The sequence below is a fragment of the Aphelocoma coerulescens genome, chromosome 4 (genome assembly GCF_041296385.1).
Source record: "Aphelocoma coerulescens isolate FSJ_1873_10779 chromosome 4, UR_Acoe_1.0, whole genome shotgun sequence".
Taxonomy (NCBI): domain Eukaryota; kingdom Metazoa; phylum Chordata; class Aves; order Passeriformes; family Corvidae; genus Aphelocoma; species Aphelocoma coerulescens.
In genome coordinates, this window is record NC_091017.1 from 72,599,863 (window position 1) to 72,625,297 (window position 25,435).

The following is a 25,435-nucleotide window of genomic DNA, read 5'->3' on the forward strand; positions in this document are numbered from 1 at the left end:
AAGTGCTTAGTTTAAAAGGTAAGACACAAACATCTTTGAGGGAGGCAGGGATTTTTGTTAATATCAGTTAAAAACAGATTTCTGCAAGCCCTATAAAAGATTACAGCATGTTTTGAAATGCATAATTTAGGAGACAAGGAAATTTAAACTGACTGCGTAGCAACAAATACACAGCATGTTCAGCTCATGGTACTCAATGGCTTGGGGAAGACTTTCTGTGTTTATTACTTGATTGGATTCCAGCTTTTGTTTTTGAAAAAAACACATTTCACTAGTATTTTCTCACAGCAAGTTAGTTCTTTACTCTAAAGTTTTATCTTCTTATATTCAACAGTTAAAAATTACTAAGACTAAAATCTGCATGAAATTTCTCTTAAATTACCAATTAATGTCATTTGTAAGACACCTTCACATATAAACTGAATTATAGTCTCACCAGGATGTAGAGAGTTATAAATGTAAGTTTACAGGCATCAAGACACTACCTATTTCTGCATTTATTTGTTTACAAATTACACCAAACCAAACTGAGTATTGTATTTTACTTGAGCATAGTTTGTTGAGACAACACTGAATCCAGATGACCTATCACTCAGTTCCAGGTTTGACATTTCTGAGCCTGTTTAGCTCCAACTACCTATGCTTTTAAAGAAGATTTTTATACCTACTCTCCTTAGTTTTATACAAGACCTTATTCAAGACCTGTAGTTTAAAACAAATTAACCACATCCAGCATCCAAGTAGTTTAGAAAATAGTTTAAGCAAAATGTGAACATGTTGCATTTTCATACCTTCATTTTTCTGAGTCTGGATTTGTTGTCATGACACCAAGCCAAGCAAGTCATAGTCTCTTGTCTCTCCAATGACTCTTCCACTTCTTTAGCAGTTAAAAACATCTCAATATTTACCAAGTCCTTCAAAAAACAAAAAAGGAAAGAAGGTCTTGTTAAATTGTACTCATACTTTACACAGCAATTCTTCAACTTAGCTGGAATACAGAGATACAAAAGACTTTGTTCTCAAGACTTCTGGTTTTTAGAATTGTTCACTGTAAAAAGACATTACAGGATATTTCCATGGACTGAAATGTTCTGATAGTGACAACAGCTCTCTGAGTCTAGTTACATAACAGAACTAGAACAAAAAAAAAAAAAAGAAAAATATTAAAGATTATACCTAGAATCTTGCAGATTTTTATGCAACTGACATGCTTAATATCACAAATATTACCACAGCTCTAGTGAACAAAATCACTCTCAGAAATAAGATGGCATTGTCAGCTGTCAGAACAGCTGAATATACTCAGTCTTAGAAGTTCTACCTTCCGTGAGACAAAGCTGAAAACTAGAACTAGCATCAGCTATATCACATTCACATCTTACATTTCATTAGCCAGTTTTTCCTTATAAATACAGGAAGACTAATAGTATTGGAAAAGTGGAGTAAATCATGTTAGGGTTATCAGAATGGTTATTTACAGAAACTTAAACAAGCCACATGTATTTCTGAAGTGCAGCAGAACTTGCGGCTTTTACTAAATCTTTCTCTCATTACTTGAACTTTAAAACCAAAACATTAACATTCATTTTATAGGTTGTATGATCATAGCAACAAAACCATTTATCACCAAAAGAATAAAGGGCCTCCCACAGCTCTAGTGGTATCAAATCCAGGTAAGTCAGACTGAGCTCAGAATTCAGACAGCTAAAAGTTTACAGAACACTGAGATTGGACTTTAATGGACTCTTGCCATACCCTCAGGGATAAAAAAAATTAATGTATTTTACCAATGTGTTGGCAAATGGACTGAAAGAATGCCAACCTATTCCACAACAGTATTTTTAAAGTATTCCTACAAGAACAGGAGAATCTTTTTGCTGGTCTGAAGTTTTTCTGATTATATGCTCAAGTGGAAGAAAAGTGCATTACTCCCCTGTGCATGATAAGGTGACCATATAAATACCTCTTGCCCATTAACTCATCTGTGTAAGTAGCTTGACATATAATGCAGTCATATTAATTATCTTGCCTGCATTCCATACAGCTGCTGAGTGGAAAGACAATTCCATTTAAGTTACAAACAATAACATCTCCATATACCCCCTCAACCTTATTTGAGCTATGTGCCCTCTTAATGAGCAGCATTTGCTTTTACACCAAATTAAAGCAAAAGCATTTTCTTTTACATCAAAAAAGGACTGGATCTGCTAAGCAGAAACAAATCACTGGTTTAATCTCATTTGTTAGCTTTTTATAGTTTAAGCTTCATTACAAAAAAAAAAAAAAATTAAAGAAGCATAAGGGCAGCATTTGTTACAAGCCCATGAGCTGGTGAGAGAATCCCAGTATGTATCAATCAGGTGTTAGTATAGCAGCCCTCTACTATGAGCAAAAAGACTGCGATTGCTGCCGAGGCAGACAAAACTCTTAAATAAAAAGAGAATTTCTACACTGCTTTTGAAAATTTAAAATGAAAAAGGTTCTATTTAACAGAAATGCTAATTTGATTCGCTGTTGCCAAAAGAAGTCAAAGCTTGGCAGCCTTCTCTATTAAATAAGACAGTATGTATCCAGAAAACAGAGGAGAACATTTTAAATTAAAAGAGTTTCTTTCAGAACTAACAATTACATTTAAATGGCACCAATAAATAGGATTTTCTTCTCTGTTGACTCGATAGAAAGTTAAGGAACAATATAAAAAAGGCATTAAGAAATCCTTTTGTAGAGACAGAAACAGCTTTTGCATTTGATTAGACGTAGTTAGAAGTCTTAATCATGCAGACTGATAACCACAAAAATACTAAGACACAATTAGGCAATAAACCTTTAAAAACCCCACATGCCACACAGGTTTTTTTTTAATCCAATCATACTTTCCTATTTTTTCTGGTGGTGCCTACTCTTGGTGCTTCTTCCTTAGCTAGGACTAAGGAAACAGAAGAAAGGAGTATCAGAGGATTAATCAGAACTAGTACAGCTCTTCTACACAGGCCAGTCAGGAGTACTCCTTCGTCTGCCTCATCTTGGATGGACAGGAACCAGTTTAGCATTCGTAGTAAGTATCTCATGTTCCAGTCAAAAAAATCCTCATTAAGACCCCAATCCTGAATAGCTTTCTGAAAGTATTCTGCAATTCAAAGTACAGGCTGCAGACCATACAGAAACATTGTCTTTCTCAGTTCCCAAAACAGGATTAAGATTTAAGAGGCTGCTACAAAGCGCCTCACTTATAAAATTTACATATAAAATTGACTAAATGTAAATACACAATTTTAGAGAAATAGTGCCACTTGATTTTGCAGGTGCAGAAAAAGCAGAAGCAAGAAATCTGTTACCACACACTCCCCCTCAAAATGACACAGTATTCAGCACCATGGCAAACGTTTTCTGAATTGTATATAAACTAAAAAGGAATTCTAACTCCTTAATTACCCTCTTTACAACACTAACGTCTCTCTTCATTTCACACTTTCAGCTTTCAAACTGGAACAGGGGTTGCAATACTTTCCTGCCAGTATTGCAGAACTAAGGAGAACCCGACCCTGCACACAGATTATTTCCATGCTTTGATCAAACCCTAATTCTTAGCACAGACTTTCCAGCCTCCTGTGCATTGTTATAACTTTGCCTAAATCACTTGATTACAAATACACAATACCTGAGGTTGGGCAGGAAGACTGATTTACATGAACCTTTCATTTAGTTCTACAACTGTACTGAAAAAGTCTCAAATGTCTCAAGGAGGAGAACTCACTCCATTAAGTATCAGCAACAATTATCCACTCAAGGGGGGAGCACAGTACAAACCAGGAAGTACCACCTGGATTTTATAATTCCCGCTTTAAAAAAATAGTACTGGACTAAAGTAAACTAGTTTCCCTTCTATACAACAGTCAATAACCAGGTATCAGAAGGGTAACTATTTCAACACTGGGTGAACTTTATCATAGAAGAACTATTTAATTCCATTACAACAGTGAAAACTCCAGAGAAAGACATTTATTATTAGAGAAAACTGCACATGAAGGCTGAAGACATTTTAGTGAAAGCAGAGATACTTATTTAAACAAGAATACAGCTATCCATCACCCTGTGCTCTGCCTGATTTACATATATATAGCTTTTAAAATATCACTGCTTCTTTTTAAGCTGCAAGTGCCTCTGGGGAGGGAGGCTACCAACCCTATGATTCTGCACAGAACTCCAATTATTAGGTATAAAATACTATGAAGAATGAGGATGCCTTTATGATGATGATTACTAGATATGTACTCCTGGCCAACATAAAAGCTGTATCCTATTTGCTCAGATGGGTTCTTAGTAAAGAACATCTCAAGCATGTTTATGCACATCCCCTCCTCTGAACAGCTTTTGGACTCTCTGGTAAGCATGAGCAGGAGTTGAGGGGCTGAACTCTCAGGGCATCTTACTCCTTGCCAGGGTGCTCTCCTTAGCAGGGTCTTGTTTCCAGGAGATTCCAGCGCCTGCCCTCACTGGAGGGAAAGGCTGCAGCAAAAGTGAACACTAGTCTGAAACACCAAAACAAAGAGAACAACAAAAATGGGTCCAGAAGTTAATGAATTTATGTGGTTGCGTTACAGAAAAGAAGAAATGATTCACAAAAATACAGTGAAAGTTTTGAAGAATAATAGCCATGAAATAATGAGAAGGTATGTATAAAGGCAGCAGGGTAATTTAGTTTAACTGGCAGATATATAAGCTTCACATGAATTTGAAATTAAATACAGCTATGTCTATTATAAAGTTGTGAACCAAACTGGCAAATATATATCAAAATGTGAATTTAAACTGAATTTAAAGCCAAACAAAGGCTGTAACTTTAGATAGTGCACAATTAAGAGAATTCAGCAGTGAATTGGAAAAAAACAGATCTACGTGTGGCTCCAAATTCACCAAGAAAACTGCTCAGAATTTTCAGCGCCAGATGCAACAAAAATAGCAACTTTGCATTAGATCGTAGGTCAAATAGCTTAGAAAGAACAAAAACATCTTTTCTGCAGTAGCAAAATAACTACAGAAATTCATGCAGTGTTCACGTGAGGATTTTTATGTAACATTTTAAAATTTGGAGCAGTCAGGTCAAGTCATTCCTCTCCATTGGTCTCCACTCTGCACATGAGCTGAAGTACTTTTACTCTATGAGATCTCCAGTCACAAGTCTGCAAAGCTAACAGAAGGAATGTGTGATAAAATCCCTTATAATTCATATGAACATTTATGTACTAATATAAACCCCAGAATATTTCATTTCAGAATATGAAATGTGAATCTTTAACAGGGCTCAAAACCAACCAGAAATGACTACTAGAACACACAACACTTGATATTTTCAAATCTCCCATAAGCTATTCTTGAAACAAGATTAATTTGTCAAAAAAGAAATGTTAGGCTTAAACAAGATAAAATATTTGATTCAGTGAGAAAAGGCAGCATTTTGTAGAAAAAAGAAAGTTTCCTCAGTGGAAAAAAGTGTCTCTCATAAAATAGGCTATTTGTTGTATATAAAATAAGCAATTCATAGTATCATAAGATGCTGTTCATGTATTTTTTTAAAAATGCAATTTGTTTATTTTTAATTGCTTACTAGCATCAATATGAAATTGAAAATAGGCCAGTATGCCTCAAGCTATCAGTGGCTCATTGCCAAGAGTATGTACCAGTAACAGCTTTAATAAGATTGACTGTCTATCCATACACATTACATGCATAAGAGCACTACCCTCATAAAAAAGCCTTTGCTGATGCACTTCAGCCTTCAGCAGCATGGTAAACTACTCGTATATGAAATACAATAAACACTTAGCTCACTCAAACAACAACTTCAGAAAAAGCTGTGTTAAGCTTTTAATGACTACTCACATACTCTCCACTTGCAACACAACCTTCCGTATAATTTAGTTCTATGGAAGTGAAATAGAAATGTAGTAATGAACAGTTACAAACAAAGAGGTCAATTTAGTCTTCCATATTAATATATTCATTTATTATAATTTCCCCTGTGACGAACACACAGCAAATCCAGGCATCATCTCAGGCTGTGATCACTGTTACACAATTCAGGGAGAAGGCAAACACAAGGAGCTGCAAGGTAAGATGACAGGAGCAGCTGGGAAAGAAGAGGTCAGTGTATTTCCAAAGTGAGGAAACAGTGACAGAGGCATCACTCGGCAGGAGCAGGAAGCCTGGAACACACCACAGTCACACTGCCTACTTGAAAACATGTGCAGGAAGGAAAAATGAGGTGCAAGTGAAGAGTGGGACAGTGCAGGTGGTTTTGATGGCAGTAACATGAATTGGGACTACAATCCAATTCCTCTGCCCCGATACATGGGCAGGAATAAAAGGCTGCTGGAGTAACAGTTTCTTCAAAGTCAACAGAGGGTATGTATGAACTGCACTGACATTGAAGGGAGACACAAATTAAGAAAATAATGGCATAGGTGGTGACAATACAGCAACAGCACAATTACTGAAGACCAGATAAAGTGGGGCACAAATTAACAGTAAGAGGCCTCCTTACTCTCTGCTGATAAAATAACATTGTCTAAAGTTCATTAAGCTACTATTAAGTGTTACAATACTACACACATTAACAGGATTAGGGAGAAACTAAACAGAGTAACTGACAGAATGTCCTACTCAAAGCCAGCAGCAGAGCTAGCTACTGGGGAAAAATGCAAAGACAGACAGCCAAATCACAGATTCATCAACAAAAGAGCCAGAAATGTTTTTGTCTACAAAGTAAACATAGTACCCATTGTGTACAGTCTAGCTTTCACATGAGAGCATCGTCCATACCCTCAGCATAGTACAGACCTTTTAGATCTGCCTGGTTATTTTTGAAGGATCCCATTATCTTACATTTAGTGTTTGTCAGAAGAGCATGGTCTTTATATAACATTAGAGGATACCAGTACCTTTGTTAATTGGTTCTAGTGATTAATTCATGTTCTAAACTTGTGTCCAACTTCAATTTTTCTGACTAGATTACAAAACTCCTTGGTATTTGGCCTCTGCTCTCACACCTACCGAAAGCACCCATCCATAACATTTTCCAGTCATCCTCTCCCTCCAGTTTTTCCAACAGCTTTCTAAAGTATGGTCACCAAAACTATACATATTCTGGTATTGACTGCTCCAGAGCCAAGTAAAAAGAAGTATTTCATCCACCTCTTTTTGCTCAAGGACATAAGCTGCTTGGAAGAGCCTCAAGAGCTGGAGCAAGCACTGAGGTTGGTTATTAGCAATCTGTTTTCCCAACGCATCCTCTGCTCCTGCCTCAGCAATTTTTGTAGCTCAGCAAATGGCTGCACCTTTACCCATCAGCACATTACACCACGCTAAGTACAGTAATAAATGACTACACTACAGTAGTGTAACAAAGCCTCTAGAGCTTAACATGCATCATTGGGCAGAAAAACAGCGCCTCGCTTTCTGTCACAGCCTCTTCTAGCAGAGAAAAGGCACCCAAATCCTTTGGTAGTGGAGCACAAGCCCTACAGCTTTTGTCCACGCAGGATCAGTCTGTCTTAGCAGCTACACACATTCTCTAACAAAACATTATCCTCTCATCAAATGTAGTAGTAAGAGCAAGCGTTAAATGTGAGGTAAGATTTACACTTTGAAGGAATGTCTGGCAGGAAGAAAAGACAGTAAGAAGAGGCATAACCCAAATCTCTTTTACTCCTGGGTAATCTCCAGGTATGATAACACCATTCCCCGTTTAGATAAAATTTCAATTCAAGAACTCTTCTTGCATCACCAGCATTCCAGACTAAGTATTTTGTAATAAATTAGCTCAGTTGTGATACAGTACAGGTAACCCACTTTGTCTAAACAGACTGAAAAAAATACGATGTTCAACATCATAGCACAATTCATGTTGTTGGCTTTTGAAGTGTCAAATGATTTGTAATGAGCAAGTTTGTTATTCTGCTTCAATCTTGACTATTTCACATTTACATAATTCTAATTCCTCAAGATTCTTGAGACAAACTGCAGATGTAAGGCTGTGCAGGAACTGCAGCACTTTGAAATTCAGATGAACACACCCAGACGTTCATTATACCAATCTACTCAAAGTTGCCATGCCTACGCTAGGTACAGCCAAAACACATTTAAAGGAGTTTCTGAGTAGCTCTCTCTAGACTGGTACTGCAGGGAAACTCCAAGCAGCACAAGCTAAAATCCTCGTCCCTTTAAATCAGTCATGCTAGTTTAGGAGCTCCTTCATACATAGTTTTTCTGTAACATGTCTAGTGTGGGAACAGCGAGTCACCAGAGAGGGACACAAATAGCTCCTGGCAAAAGACACCTTTTACGATTCAGCCTGCATCTGGAAAGTCAGCTTGGCTATGTTTTGCATGACAGTGAAGTAAATAATACATTCAAGTATTATGTTGAATATTATTTACCTATTTAAAATTGAATTGTTATGAATATAAACGTGTTTTTATTAATTACTTTAATACATATGTGTGTGTTTGCCTACAAGCCATTCTTGGACTATGCATCTTAACAAGGAGGATTTCTAAAGGTACATTTGTATGATTGTTAGAGTAAGTGTTTATTCAGCTTTTAACTCTTTTAGTTAAGACTTAATACTGCTCCTTTTTGTGATGCTCAAATGTGCAGGTTATTTTCCATCTCCCATTTTCTGAGAGAGTCATCAAGTAGAAACAGTTATTCAGGGAATGGATTACATCAAAAATAGCAGCTTCAGTAAGATTTTGCCCCGTAGCAGATGGAAATCCTTCAGCAGTATTCTACTGAGGTGTCAGCTGAAGGGTCCATATCACAGTGCTGAGGAACACTTTTATAAAGCAAGAAAAGAACATTTAACTTTGGGGCTAAAAAAAGGAACACTGATATAGAATAGGAAAAAAGAAGAGATCAGATACTTGGTCAAAAGCCATGAAGCTTGACTATGAATTCAAGTTTCTCTTATACCACAGGACATCAAGTAAGATTTTACAGCTTTCTGTAACAAAACTAAGACAGTGGAACACGCCTGAATTTGTTGCAGGTATCTTTTCTAGTTAGGCTAATCCCTCCAAAAACAGTTTTACAAAAACTGAAGCTGCAATGATGCAGCAGAAAAGACTAACTGGACCAAACTGGAGGGAGAGAAGAAGGGAAGATAATCAGCTTTTCCAGTGACTACTATTCTTTACTTAAACCTTTTTTTTTTAATAAATGTATTTACTACTTTGAAAGACAATTAAATATTTTTAGAATGGCTTTTCAGTATTTTCCTTGTTTTGATATTCTCCAGTGAATAACCATTACCACAGATGTGGAAGTTTTGCTCAAGAAGAACACCATTGATAGTAACTGGAGATCTGAACTCCCACTTCAAGAAAACTCTTATCTTTTTGGGACTGTGTCAACTGTCAATACTGCTTGAAGTGTCAAGAAGCCCTTCTAATACAGATCAACGTTGACAAGGGTCATATGTCTAGACAAAACTTCCGAAGTCAATGCACTACTCAGTTTCCTCTCCCCCAATTCTCAAAAGCAAAAAGTACACTGTGGTATAAATGCAAATGGCTAGTTAAGTATCTTTGAAGGATGATGCACATACTTAATTACTGATCTAAGAACATTAATTGGCAGAACTTTAATTGATATGTATAATCCCTGATTTAAGGTATTAACCAGTTTTAAGCTATTTAAGAGTTTTTTCAACTCAAGCATTCACCTGCATTACAGTGTCACTGCCTACCCTGCCCAGGGATGTAGTAGCTCTTCTGTTCCTCAGTGAATTACAGATTTTAAAATCATTTGCTCCCTGCCCCAACACACTAAACATTGGTTTGAATTTATGCTATTCTTCACAGAAAAAACACTGCCACTTGTACAGCTTTTGTACAGCATGAGCATTAAGGCAAGGAGATACATTCTTTTACTAAAATAAGCTAAGCAAAGATGGAAAGAGGATTTACAGCGTATGATAAGGGAGACTGGTAGCTTCAGAATCTGGGTTTGTTTTCAATCCTACAGGCAAAAATCACTACAGCTATACATAATTAAGCAAAGAATGCAAGGACACTTTACATGTTTATTTTTTCTTCTTAGCCTATTAAGGAAAGAGCTGGAAAAACAAATAAAATTTTAAACCCCACCACCTCCAGAAACAGTAGACTAAGTACCACATACATAGCCTAATTATAAAATTTATCTACAAACAGAAACCAACTTCCTACTGAAACACCACACTTCCTAAACTAGATTTGCATATCAATTAATGGCACAGAAATGAGATAGCAGTGTAGCAGAACATGAAATAACAAAGTTGAAGTTAACAGACAACCTTGCCAGCTAGCTGAAAATATGAATCTGCAGATGAAAATAGGTGTTTTATATTGGTGTGGCATTACAAGGTTGTAATAATGACCTTATTTTGATTCTGTGTAGTCTAATAAGCCCGTACTGATGAGTTTTATTCATATGCAATAAGAACCCCTTAACATCTAGTTTGTGTCTTTAACACAAACTGTTTTTCAAATCATTAGGGAGTCAGACAACATCAAGAAAAAAGTCCACAATAGGATCCCCTCCGCCCCATATTTACTTTGGCACAAACATGACATTTCTGTCTTTGACTGTCAGCTCTTATTTTAATATTACTCACATTTTGGTTTACTTTCCCAAGCAGCATTACTTTTCTTTAAAGACATGTAACACATACTTAATGTTTGGAATTTATTTCTTATATTGCTGTAACTTTACGCTGTATAAACACCCTATGCCCAAAGTTATTCCTTACTTGAGCTAGTTCATAACTCTGATTTTTAAAACTTCCCTATAATTTTTCACATCCAGCATTTCTTTCCATTCTGTTTGCTTCCTACTTTGTAACCATGGTTTTTAAGCACTTGTCTTCTATTACAAGATTTAACAGCCTATCATTCCTATGAAAGTAATTAATTTAGAAAATAGCCTAAAATTCGTCACAGCCCATCAAAAACTATTAGAATTGGACACTATGGCACACAATCTTTGCCAATAGTACACAGCAGACAGTTTGCTCAAACATAGGGATGATTTAATAGTTTTCCTTTGGTCACCGAAGCAGAATCCTTTCTGACCTGCTTCACCCATGCAGCACCTTGGCAGCTCTGCAGGTCTCTTCACATTCAGGAGCTCCACAAGAAACTTAGAACAAGCAGGCTGAGACTTGCTCCCAAGACTGGTCTAACAGCTACTGGAAAGTGTTTAACCTGGGATTCCCAAGCTACAACTGAACTGGAAAGAGGTGCTTCCTTCAGCCTTTCCAAAGAGCAGCAAAGGGCACCTCAGCCATTTGCCCTGCAATCAGAGGAACAGAATCACAGAATGGATGAGGTTGGGACCTCTGAAACCTGTGTAGTCTCCCTGCTCAAAGCAAGGGCACCTTTAACAGGTTATTTAGGATCTTTCCCATTCCGTTCTGGTTTTGAGCATCTCCAAATACAGGGAGACTCCCCAAGTCCTTGTGTCTGCTGGGGAGCCTAGAACTGGATACAGCACTCCAGATGGGTCTAACCAGTGTTGCATAGAGGGGCTGGATCACCCCCCTTCTGCTGCTCCTGCTTATCCCAGTGCAACCCAGAGTGCTGCTGAGTTGTCTTTGCCATGAGAGTGCATTGCTGGGCCATGCTCAACTTGTCCACCTTACCTCACCTCTAGCCACCAGACAAGCTGAACAATAACATTACCTTTTCCCAGGTTCTCACTTAGGGTATAATGTCTACCCAGTGGTAACAAAATCAAGACAAGACTGGTGGTGGGGATATTAATCAAAATTCCAGGTGAGACCACAGTAAAAAAGACTATTTTGGATGAGTGAATACCATGGTATTTTGTAATCTCTACAGCAAAGTTACATTAGTAAGCATTAGAGAATATTTCAATGCTCACATCCTTCAGCAAGAAAGGAAAAAAAAGAAACAGATGCTGTCTTATTAATCCAGCAAAACCACAAATTCTGTGTAACAACCAAGTCCCAGTATCATATGTTGTAAAAGCTGTTCACAAAGAGGATCACCATACAGTAAGAAAGACCACGTGCAAAGCAGAGAAACTGAGGGAAGCCTTATCTTCATTAAGCCAAAACAAACTGTAATGCTGACTAAAATGCATAATTTCAGCAAACTAGAAGAAAAATGGCCTCAGTGCATTCAACGTGTGCCTACATTCTGTGTTATTCGAGTTACTTTGACGTTATGCAAATAAAAAGAGTTAGGCTTGCAGGCAGAAGGTAAATAATCTTATTTAAAACTTCCTTTTTAACACAAAATTTTCTATTCAACAAACAGAACGAAAAGCTTTAAGGCTTCATGAGTATGATGCTTTTACCACAGGGTCTTGCAGTATATCATGAGACTTCCATGCTCATGTCTAAACTCAAAGCTGAGCATTACTTAATCAGGCATAATAGAACTTGCTATGAAAGTGAAAATATTTCCATAGTGCTTTTTCAGCAGACTGAGTAGGTACAGCAACATGATGATTCAGCAGAGATGAGCTCCTGCTCAAAACAGAGGGAAACATCTACCAGAAGTGGGAGAGCTGCTGACCAGTCAAGCTGCAGTTATTCCCAGCATAATTGCCTTGGGTATTTTTGACTCACATGCACGGGTTGTATCTCAAGTGAGGCACAACAGACTCTTCAGTTGATTTTTTCAGGACTATTTCCTATTAACACTTTGCAACCCACTTCCCCTTTCACTTCTATTCAGCCTCTACATACTATTTCCTATTTGGCATTTACTGAAATTGCTGCTGGCTGAACAGGATGAGACTAGCAAAGCAGCCAAGAAATAAGAGACACATGACAGATAGGTCCCTGTTACAAGACAAAGAACAAGTACATATGCTCTAATTTGACATCAGTAACAAAAATATATTTTCTCCCAACAAAATGACAGATGCATTCAACTATTCCACCCAAGAAAGGCAAAGTACATAAGTCATGTAACAGAACTCAACTTTCAGCATCTTTATGAGAGTAAGATTTTAACTAGAAGAGTTGCATACTTTCTGGAATCAGGAATATCAGAAGAACTTAGGATTTAAGGATCACTCAGGATCAAATAGCAAAGGCTACCTAAAATCTGCAAAACATGATTTCTCTAGACAAATAGCAAATTCTTAAAAAATCAGTTTTAACATCCTCATGGCTGTCAGAGGACCACAGTGAGGATTCATTGGTCTGCATAAAAAAGCTACACCAAAGTACACAAACTCCAAACACTTCATATAACCCACTCTGAGCCCAAGCAAAACCAACTAGCTAACCAGTGAAAAGGAAAGCAACAATCACAAAATGGAGAAACATGCAATTCTTGGAATTCTTGCATTCTTGGGATCATGCAAGACATACTGGCTACTAAAAAACCCAAATTGTATCAAAATTTCTTTTCCCAAGTAAAAGACAGCCTTCCTCTCAATGCATTAAACAGTATGATGATACAATAGAACAGTTGTTCCTGCAACCAGCAAATGCTGTTTTGCTTAGTCTGGTCACCTACACATATCAGCTGAGTGGGGCTAGACAGATGGGAAGCTCCACCACATGCTTAATCAGCAGCCTAAAGGCCTCTACCAAGAAATTTTTATGACATTTGAGAATTAATCTGAGTTTTAATAAGAGAAAGGTGTTTATCTAAAAGCATTTAATTTGTGACAAAAATTTGTGCCCTCAATTTTGACTCATTTAATACATTAAAACAAAATTTATGGCAAGTAGGGAGAACAAACTCAAGCCTAAGAAGATTAACAGATAAACACTAGCAATGAAGGCACACCAAAAACAATAACTGCTACAAGGCTATAAGCAGCTCATTCTTATTTTCCAACTTCCTCTTTACTACCATTTTGTTAGCAAGTTAGTCCACATTGCCACCCACCTCAATACCACTTTGTCTGGCTAGTTTTACAGCTGTGTTGTAGTAGCCACAGCGTAGGAGATGTTCCACCATCATACGATCCATGCGTTTCTTCTTCCACATGTTGGCAGCAGCTGGCTGGTCACTACTGTGCTCCTTCAGATGTTCAATCCTGCGTTTGCAGAGCTTTGCACTTTCATCTTCAGCCTGGATTGACTCAACAGCCTAAAACGTGAAAACTAACAGTAAGAGCTATACATTTTCAATCTCCTTTTAAAGCAAAATACAGTAATTGTTTGTAAAGCATTCTTTACATGTTATACATTTACTCCCAGTAGCGTTTCTTTCATTTAGAAACACACTTCCTACAGCAGTGCATAAGTTTCAGCATGGCTGGTCCTGTTCTGAGATATTCTTGCACAGAAGTAAGTCTTGATATATTTGACATTATGAATATATACATTTTTCTGCTTAACTCGCAGTTCATCCAAAACCAGGAATGTATCAACTGTGGCAGCAACTGCTGTAACAGCCTGCAAAGAGCTTTGTGAGGGTTTGCAGTCATCTGATCCAAACAGTAGAAAAGCAAAATTTCCACCTCTAACCTATGCATGGCTTCTTCCTCCAGCAGCTGTCCTGCTGGATTAGTTCTACTGAGGAGTGATGCTGAGTCAACCCACATTACTTCTAATACACTGGAGCCATTTTAATCAGTCATGCAATAATGGAAATTACAAAACAGTTGGCCTCTTGGCACCTGTAACTCAAGGACCTAAAAGCAGTTTTCCGAAAATCATCAGCTTTGTTAAATTGGTACTATTTTATTTAACTCTGCCACTGTGGAAACATGCATCCCTTGTTCAGAAGCCTTAGGAAAGCACATTTGTCCAGAGGAAGTAGACTGATGATTTCAACCAACATATGGGCATACCCAGCACAAAACATACATCACCCCCCAAGATATCGCCACAATATTTTTTTTTAAATTAAAACCAAAATGCTCAGCTCATAGTTGCTTCCTTTAACTTTAAAGTCAAGATTCCAAGCTGGCTAACTCAGTATACAGCACATGACAACTCTGGGCCATGCCAGGCTACAGAATTCCAGAAAGCTGGCAGTAACTTTATGTGCCTGGTAAAGGCAAACCAGTAGAGGATGATTAGTACCTTTCCCATCTGCAATATATCACTAGTGATGCAATTGGAAGTTAGGCTGCCTTGTGGTGACTTTAAACTTGCTGGCTTGTGTTTGAATGACTGCACAGCTCTGGCAGCTGGAAGGCACAGGCAGGTCTGCCAGCTCAGCCCAAAGAACCTGGCAGGCTTTTGGCAGCCCACTCTGCACTCCATGCTGACACAGCGACATTCCCAGAACTCAAGCTATAGTATCATACATAGTAGAGCTCCAGCTCTGGAAGCACAGATTGGTTTTAATTGTATTTTCCATGCCTGCCCATAGGCAGACTTCTGGAAGGATCAGTATTTGAAAAGCAAAGTGAAATAAGGGTAAACTTGCAAGGAAAGCTCAACAAGCTTTTCCCCCCCCCCCCCCCCCCCCCAATTAAGCCTGACTCTGATCTGGCCCTTGATACCAAATTCAAGTATCTAAAACACTAGTCACTCTACAAGAGTCTCTTACTAAAATTCATGTAAACATCTGTAGCATGAGTTATTTTTATTACTGAAGTCTGAGTTACTTCTCCTGCTGACTTTAGCTTTATTTTGTAACATACAGTTTGTAGACAAGTATTTTGTTTGAGTTATAAACTGTGTCTCTTCCTAGTCTGCAAGCAAACACTAACTCAAAACATACTTTCACTTTTTAGATCTCTGCAGTATAATCACATGTGAAGGCAACCTTGAGAAATATTCTGAATATAACTAAGAACTCAAGGCAGCCAAGCACAAAGGTTAGACCCTTTCTCATTCCAAAGGGCTCTTCTTATATGGCTTTGTATCTGGACTTATACAGCTCTTGGTGGTTTTTTTGATCCTTCTAGCACATTCAGAAAGGCTACAGATCCTTTTCAAAACCCTCTGAAGCAAGTCTATCTGGACTTGCCCTGCTGGACATTAATAGAACTTGGGGGAACAAGCATATTAAACAGGATACAAAAGGGGAAACACAAAGGCCTGAGTTTCCCCAGGATCATTTTCAGAACCCAAGAAACCTGCTGTGTTTAAAAGCTCTCTTTCAAGAGTGAGTAAGGTGTTAAATAAAGGAACCATCTAATTCTATTATGGCCATCTCAGCAGTTCATGAGATCCTTGTCTAAACACAGGAGGAAACAGAGATCCCACATGGGTCCAAAGGCTCTAAAGAAAACAATCATTTTGCTCAGGGCAGAGATTATAGAGAAGACAGTTGGGAGCTGAGGGTTTGGAGCAGAAACAAGACCTTTGTATTTCAGAGGACTTTTACTGTTAAACAAATTTTCTTTGCCTTTTGTTCTTTCTGAGCAGCTATAAGACTCCCCACAGTCTTTCAGGCAGTCAGAAACAAATGAACAATTAAACTAAAATGGAGCTTTGCACCCAAAACATTCAGCAATGCCTTCAGATACACCCCCACAGTCAGCAAAGATTTAACAAGTAAATAACTTTTACTCCTCCACATCATTACTATAGACCTACAAGCAACATCCAACACCTCTTTCAGAAATAGCTCCTATTTTTCTGTAAGTAATGGAGAAGTGAAGAAAACATATCCTTTAAGACCTCTTTAAGTCTCACAATCCGAGGATGAAAAGAGCAATTAATTTATGAAGTCTTTTGCAGAACAGCTTTTCAACACCTAGCTAACTTGTTCAAGCATAAAACCCCAAATCAACACACATGACAGCGTTATTTTCATGTTGCAAACCTCCAAGGTATTTTGACGCTTCACTTAATACTGTCTCAAGATTTATATCTGTTGGTTATTTCATTTAACTTTTAATGAAATGACTCTGCTACTATGTTTAATCTATTTATTTTTGGAGAAGCACTGCTCTCAAGTCAGGCGATAGAGCTATTTTCATTTTTCTGCAAGACTTGTTTCAAGTAAGTATTCTGATGACTCTAGGGATGAGTAATATTCCCATCCAAAATAAGGATGGCTTATACTTCTTTTTCTGAGAACATAGACATCTTTAAGAATGGCTTATACTTCTTTTTCTGAGAACATAAGACATCTTTTTCTAAGAAAATGTGGTAGAGGCATGAACGGCTGGTTGTATTTTGTTCAAGATTAACAGCTAGAAGCAGGTTATCCTGCCAAATTTTGTTTAAAAGGCTCTTAATATTCCCTAGGAATCTTTCAAATTGCAGGTCGAGTGTTTATAAAAATTTTTCAAGTAACAATCCAGGACAACTTGCACATTCTTCTGCATACAACTATTCCTGCACTGGGGGTTTCACATTTTTCAGCTCCATCTTCTACCTGTTTTGCTGTTCCAGCGACCAATTAATGCAATTGCACAAACCTTTCCATTAGACAAGCAGAAATTGATACAAATCAATTAATTTTGCTACTATTTCTTTTCTGTTAGTACAGAAAGTCCTTTTCAGGACTATAAGTGTATATTAATTTTACCTCTCAACAGAAGTTTGTTATACTTAGACAAAGACCACCAAATTATGTTTCTTAAGCACAGTGAAGCAAGGTTTCACTGGGCATTTCAAGGCCAGTAATGCCTGTTATCTTGGAAAGAAAATCCAAGCAAACAGCATTGTAATGAAGGTAGAACAGCACTCACCTTGCGTTTCAGAACGCTGAGTTTTTCAACGACTCCATCCAGGAGACTGACAACTGAATCCACAGCAGGACAACTGCTCAGCGTCTTCTCCAGCTCCGCCACCACCATGGTAACGTGGCTGGTCTCTCGATCAATGTTCTTCTGTGCAGCTCGAAATCGTTTGTTCAGTGTTTCATATGGCACCTGAAGGAAAAATACCAAGTCATTAGAATTTCTGTAACTAAAAATTCACATCCTCTAGAGCTTAGAGAGACTGATGATTTCATCTGATGAAGCCCAAAGAACACCTTGGTTCCAGGCGACTAGAGGTCATTGATTGAACTTGAGTTCCCATACCAAAGCCCTTATTTAAGTTCTCTCAGCAAGGAGCTCACACTTCAAAGATTATGAAAAAACAACAGGAAAAATGCTGCAGTATCTTATCTGATACCAGTTTCACCTATCCTGCTTTGGCTGTAGCAAGCACTGATGGAAACAGTCCAGGGACAACAGAAAGCAAAGGCAAATGTGTTCCTACAAAAGGAAAGCTACAAATTAAACAACTAAGAGATCATCCTTCAGAACATGACTTTCTAAGTTTACATTTCTTCCCTTCAAGAATTCATTAAAACAGAGAAAGTTACCTTTGCGAGAAAGCATGAATAATGCATACTGGATACTGAAAAATTTATACATAGTACACCAAGAGTTATTCAGGAAATCCAACAAGTCTCCTACATACTTCTACCCACAAAAGACTACTTTTTAATATTACTTCCCCAAAGACTATAAGGAATGTCAAGAGAAATCCCATGTAAATTTTCTTTTAGTGATAAAAGCCTACAATGTATTAGTAAACTGACTAATTTCCTCTAATGCACCATTCCCGACTTAAGAGATTTATCAGTCTTGGAGGTCTCCTGTCCTACGTGTCCCACACCTCTATGGAACAGTTGTATCAAAGCTGCTACTGATGGCCATTTAGTGACACATATATGGGAGCAGTCTACAGCCTGGTGAATGATTTGGGGAAAGCTTACAGGAAGTGTTAAGATGCTTCCACTACAGAGGCAGCATAAGCAGTTTAAACAGGAAGTTCTATTACTTAAAGGAAACAGGAACTTTTAAAAACACTCTCGTGTTACACACTTAATACATCCATATCTTTAATCTTTAAAAAGTCCATGAGAAGTTCTTTCAGGTAGTTATGATAGTCTTGATTGCTTTTCCATTAATCAAAGGCATAATTTAGCTAGCAATCAGATTATCCATGCTAAAGGTAAAACAGGAAGCACAAATCAGTGTTCTGTTTGGTACATATCACGTATATGTTTGATTACAAATCTTTCAAGCATATAACTTTAAATCAATTACATCAAGGTCTCAGTTTTCCTCATTCTAATCACTTCATGCAAGAAAGTATCCCCAAGGGCCACGCTCCTTCTGCGCTCCATTAGCAAAGAGGTTACTACGTAACCACTGCAATTCCCCATTAGAGAACACTTTGGTTCAGAGTAAGGAAGATGAGCCAAAGCATTTGCTTTCCAAGACGTTGCATTACCTACAAGAGGTTGTGCTCATTTGTAGTAGTAATAAAACACAAGGAAAATCCCGGTAAGACATGAAAGGGATCCTCAAGTCTGAAATGATCTATTTAATGGTTTTTGGTATCTGAAACTATGACCTAAACAAATGACAGGACAAGACTCTACCACAGGAAGCATCAAGCCAAAACAATTATTTTCCTTATACATTTTGCCCTAAAATCCCAGCACTACACTCACCCAAAATTCAAACCACATAAACCATGACAAATAATAGGCTTCAACACGTACATAGTTGCAATATGTATATAACAATCTTCCATCTCCAACAATAACAATATATAACAATCTTCCATCTCCAACCCTCATTTCTCTTTTCCATTGCCACAAAGAATATTAAATATTTTAGAAACCCACAGATAAAATGGATGTTCCAGGGGACCATTATTTTGACATCTCATGTTTTTGAACATGGAAACTTATTTCCAACTCTAAGACCTGATGCCAGCCAGCATTTAGACAACTTCTTCCCTTCTTTTTCCCCCCATTGCATTTTTCTTACTGTCCACCAAAAAATATTTCCGCAAGTATTTTGCTAATCATCTTTCCATGCCACACTGAGAATCTGCATCAAAAGACTTTCATAAGCTACTATTAATTTGAGGTATCTTTTTTACTACAGAAAGTACTTTTGTTAAATTTTGAGCAGTCAGCTGGACACAAATCTAGTCAGTTTGAAAAAAAGTCTGTGTTTAATCTCCCTTTTCCCTAGTTCCTTATCTGCACTCAAGAGCAGTAACAGCTCCCATTTCCTGTGCTCTGTCTCTTCAGCATGCAGACATCTGGCACAGTTTGTGTTCATATGACATTTAGAACAATTGAACTTTCAATTTCAGCTGCTATCACTACATTTCATTTAAAACGTGTCTAGGCACAATTGGTTTTTGAATCTTCTCTTATCCTTTTTTTCCCCCTACCATAAAAGCAATCTGAATACCGTGTGCGGAAGAGGCTGCGAGTTGAAATGTTTCCACTATATACTCGGAAAGTAAATAAAAGTAAACATATTGAGAAACATAATTTAATGTGCCATAAAAAGGGAAATTAAAGGTACAATGAAATTATTTGCATAACTGAAGCTGACAGTAAATACTCTTTACCAGAGATTTTCATAATTTGCACTGGCACTTGTTTCTTATTATAGAGCCAGCAGTTTTCATAAGAATATTTGTAAATTGTATCTAGGTACAGCTTTTACACTTACTTTATGAGAAGAGAGTCTGCGAATGCCAAAATGTAGAACTGCTATATTCCTTAAAAAAGCTGCATTTTATGTTGAACTTGCAGCCCGATCCATTGGTTCTTTTGTTACTTCTACAGCTCCAAAGTGCCAAAAGACCCAGCTCCCCAGCATTGGCTTGCTTTACTGCAAAACCCTTCAAAAGTTACAGGCACTGGACCAATAGGATCATTTTTTTCCACCAATAATGAAAGTTAATGGAAGGAGAACATATAAGAAAGTGTTCTGGACAATGCAATTCTAAAAATTTTTAACTTATAGTTCACTTTGATTTTCAGGTACCATTGTTAGAACATGGTGAACACCAAACTTTTCCGACTAAGAGATAGATGCAAGATTTACATATCATTAATTGCCATAAATTTATTAGAGACTTTGAATCTTTCCTGCCAGTGCCATTCTGTGACCATACCTGGATTACACAGTTATTATTCAGAGACAAGAGTGACCTACAGAACTCAGCCTAGGGAAGCATTACCTTAAGGAAAAAAGAATAAATCAGCTACTAAAAAAATTGAAATAAAGCAGCAAGTACTGACCAGAATGTGTTCTGTACAAGCACAATACCAACTTGTCCTACTTGTTAGAGCTTGAAAAACCACACCCAGTTGGCTCATACTGTGAACATACAAGAGGATACAAAGGAGGGTTGTAAAATATTAGTGGCCAGCACATTTAAATCCAGTGGCACTAACTAGATTCTGCTCCTTTTGTTCATCAGCTTCCACAGCTGCAGACACATTATTCAACTTAAGCACATACTCAACCAGGTCAAACTTAAATCTAGTGAAAAGGAATTTGACTGAAGTTAGGGCAACCTACACAAGGGGTAAAATTACAGTAACACAAGTTTTTCCAAGATCAAAATTTTGCTGTGATGTGAAGGAAAGTCGGCTTGGCTGGAGGCTTCTGCAACTATAGCATGGCTGTTTCCAGGTGCTGAACGCTAACAAAGAGGCAGAGGCAACTGATAACCCTGATCCAAATATTTTTTTCATTTCAGGAGTTACTTCACTCTGGTTTTAGAAAGCCAAAAAAGTGGTGTGCTGTCCCAGAACATGCTCCAACACCTCTAGCTGCGGAGACAAGACTTAGAAGAGGATTGTTCTGGGTCTACAAGCTTGAACTGGTGAAGAGGAGGAAGGACTGCCATGAGAGGTATACGCTGGTTGTTGAGTGCAGGGAGTAGAAAACTGCAGAGCTAAGGATGCCAGAGGGAGTTTTTAAGTGTACACTTAGGAACTCAACTGAGATGTTTACTACCTGGCCTTCAGCCCAAACAAAGTCCTCTTCCTGCCCATGAATGCAAATAAGGTACCAAAGCAAGGCAGAGTTCTCAAATCATGAAGTGGCTAAAACTGTTCAAATTGGGCAACTGTAGGCAATCTTTCTTTCCATAAGCCATATCAAATGTAACTTGAGATACCCTTGAATATAGTGAATTTAACACTAAATACATTTTCATCAAAATAAATTTTTCAATAAGCCATTCACTCACTAAGTGATTCTGTTTTCTTGAGTCTTTTCAAAACATATTAAAAGTAGAAATAACCCCAGCAAGTATTAAATGTTTGCATATATTGTAACCTGATGTTTTGCAAACTGTATACACTTCTCAAGTGTTAATTATCAGCCTGCAAATAAATATTTAAAGAAATATAAATAATATGAAGATAACTGCATACAGGGCTGCATCAAAATAAGTGTGAGCAGCTGGTCAAGGGAAGCAGTCCTGCCCCTCTACTCTGTTCTTGTGAAGCCCTACCTGCAAAGCTGCACCCAGCTCTGGGGCCCCCAAATATAAGAAGGATCTGGACCTGCTGGAGCAAGTCCAGAAGAGGCCACAAAGGTGATCAGAGGGCTAGAGCCCCTCTGCTGTGGAAACAGGCTGAGACAGATGGGGGTGTCCTGCCTGGAGAACAGAAGGCTCCAGGAAGACCTTATGGCACTTTCCAGTACCTAAAGGGGCTGTAAGAGAGCTGGAGAGGGCACTTTTGACAAGGGCATGGAGTGACAAGACAAGGGGGAATGGCTTCAAAATGGCAGAGGTAGAGTTAGATTAGATATGAGGAAGAAATTCTCTACTTTGAAGGTGGTAAGGCCCTGACACAGGTTATCTGGAGAAGCTACGATGACCCATCCCTGGAAGTGTTCGAGGCCAGGTTGGATGGGCCTTTCAGCAACCTGGTCTAGTGAGCATGGCAAGAAGGTTGGAATTGAATTACCTCCAAGTTCCCTTCAAAGTAAACTATTCTACGATTCTAAACCAGCCAACATTTTACACAGCATTCTACAATGTATATTACTTTTACACTCATTATCAAGATTTTACTGAGATTAATTTTTCTTCTTAAGGTTTTCTTAATGTACCTAGATGCGCACACTTCCTACTCTAGCCATAAACTGAATATATAGAAAACAGCTGCTGAACACACTCCCACCTCAGCTTTTGCTTATCTCTACAGACTCACAGAAAAATGCCTTTAGAAAACATGTGATGAGAACATACCATCTATAGCCTTTAACAATATCAAAAAGGAGAGGAGTATGCAGACCATTTCCCCCTCATACAAGTTCATTAACTATAGTGATCAACACTTAAAAAGCTTTGCTACCTCAATGGCATTTATGTTGCTGGAAGTCAGACATCCAGACTGGACTTATGCTCATTTTAGCACCTTGAATTCTATTAAGCAGCTTAATGGCATTTCAAGAATGTGGAGAAGTTTTAGCCTGTTGGACACTCGCAGCTTCTACAACAGACACAGTCACTCACTGAGCACCTGGGGTTTCCAAACAAATTGAATACACACACTGCTGAAGGGCTCTCTGCTTGGGATAGAATACAACATAACAAAACAAACATGAGCTGTGGTGAGTTCTTCCTTGCAGAGATGTTGTAGGTGTCCAGCCACAAAAGCCTTTTGAGTCACAGCTAGAAATCCAGCACTCATTACCATCACAGCCAACATATACATCCACTTCATTCAACGAGACTTCAAATAAGTAATTTTTATTACCAGGGCCTTATAGATACAAGCAGCTTAAGGAAGATGAAAAGCATCTATAGAATTGAGTTTGTGACCTAGCTACAAAGGACAACAAAGCCTCACTTCTGCCTTCTCTGTCTTTACTGGTAAGGTCTTCTCCTAAGCCTTCCTGATGATGTATGAGTCTGGGGAGAAAGGTACTATTCACTCATGTAAGAAGTCCAAAGCAAGCTGAAGACACACAGGTGCATAGGAGCAGAAGGGAGGAGAGAGCTCTTGGACGACACTGCAAACCTGCTACCACTGCTGGAATGTCATGGTGAACAAGAAAAGTTGTCTGTGACTGAAAAGGGCAAGTTTGGTACCTCTACTCCAAAAAGAAACCTGGAAGATCACAAAAACTACAGGCTAGTCTGCCTCACCTCAGTTCTTGTGAAAGTTACAGAAAAAAAAAAATCATTTGGAAACCACTTCCAAGCTTATAAAGGTGACTAGGAATAACCAGTCCAGATTTGTCATAAGCAAAGCAAGCTTGACAACAGTGTGTTCTTTCAGTGATGAAGTGACTATCTCTGAATGGCAGGAGCATGCTGGCAGCCTTTCATGCCAATATTAGTGAGGTTTTTGATATTGTCTCACTTGTAGCCAAACAGGGGAGACATGGACTGAATGGCTGAATACAAGATGGGTGAGGGCCTGACTGCACAGTCAGGCTCCAAGAATAATGGTCAGTGGTTCTAAAGCTTCCTGGTGGCCAATTACAAGTACTGCTCCACTCCCCAGGAATGTTATCAGCTCCAACATACATGTCATTTTCAACCATCTGCACTACAAAACATACAAGCAGAAAGCTCACAGAGGACAAACTGGTGGAGTCCTTGATAAATGGGTGTTGGAGCTGCCATTCAGAAAAAATGACAAGCTGGAGAAACACACCAAGAACTTTATGAAATGTAATCAAGGCAAAACCCAGGGCCCTGGATCCGGCACAAAACCACCCCAGCTTTTAGCACTGGTTGTGGAATAACTGGCTAGGACCACCATTGCAGGAAAAGATGCAGAGGTCCTGATGGACAGCAGGCTGGACATGAATCAGCGACAGGCTTTCATGGCAATGAAGGTTAACCCCATCCCAGGCTGCATTAGCAAGACTAAAGGCAGTGGGTTGAGAGGAGTGATTGTTTATGCTCAGCACTCATGCAGACTCATCTGGAATACTGAGTCTGGTTTTCAGGTCACTCCCCCGCCTAACCACTAAAAAAGAGATGCTGACAAACTGGAGAGAGTCCAGAAGGCTGCCACCACGACAGTGAGCTGGCTGGAGGATAAAAAAAAAATCCAAGAGAAGCTGAGATGGGCAGGCTTGTTTCCGTTACAGAAGGGAAGGCTACAGGAGTTGGAAGCAGCACAATCTGATAGAAGCTTTCTACTACTGAAAGGTGAAGGTCATAGATAAGAGCTAGCCAGACTTTCCGGAGTTACAGAGCAAAAAGGAAGGAGGCAGAGTTGACAACTGTCACTAAAGAAAATTCCAGCTGGACAAAAAAAAAAAAAAAATATATATTTCAATCAGAAGGCTTGGTAAGCAATGGAACCGCAGCCCAGAAAGGTGACGGAATCTCCACCCTCAAAAACTTTCAGAACTTGGCAGGACTCTGAGCAACTCAGATTAGCTTTGAAGTTAGCCAAGGTTTGAGCAGAAGCCTGAATTTACACTGTCTGCAGAAGTACTTTCCTACCTTAATTTCATGAATTAGTCTCTGCTAACTAAGACACCAAATACATTTCCATATGAAGATCTGAATGATCATACTCAGATAAGACCAAAAGTCCCCTCTCTGCCACTATCTTTTCTCTGATGATATCCAGAAAGAGGATGGCACTTGAAAAAAGGCAAGAACAAGTTACTCTTCCCAGTCTCTTAGGACTTCTGGAGCCAGAGATGGGAGTTTAACAGTAGAAACACCACAGGGTGATTCTCACTCATGAACTCT

The 25,435-nt window shown here is 38.4% G+C and overlaps 1 protein-coding gene across 8 annotated transcripts in view; it reads right to left on the minus strand.

Moving 5' to 3' along the window:
- The window catches only part of MAEA (macrophage erythroblast attacher, E3 ubiquitin ligase), a 50,058-nt gene that overhangs the window by 14,318 nt on the left and 10,305 nt on the right, over positions 1 to 25,435 (minus strand). For all 8 annotated transcript variants that reach the window (XM_069014658.1, XM_069014657.1, XM_069014653.1 and 5 more), the window contains 3 exons: positions 17,629 to 17,811; positions 13,914 to 14,117; positions 792 to 914 (listed from right to left, as the gene is read on the minus strand). In XM_069014658.1, coding sequence (XP_068870759.1) covers positions 792 to 914; positions 13,914 to 14,117; positions 17,629 to 17,736 — 435 coding nt within the window. In that variant the 5' untranslated portion in view covers positions 17,737 to 17,811. The remainder of the gene's footprint in view (positions 1 to 791; positions 915 to 13,913; positions 14,118 to 17,628; positions 17,812 to 25,435) is intronic.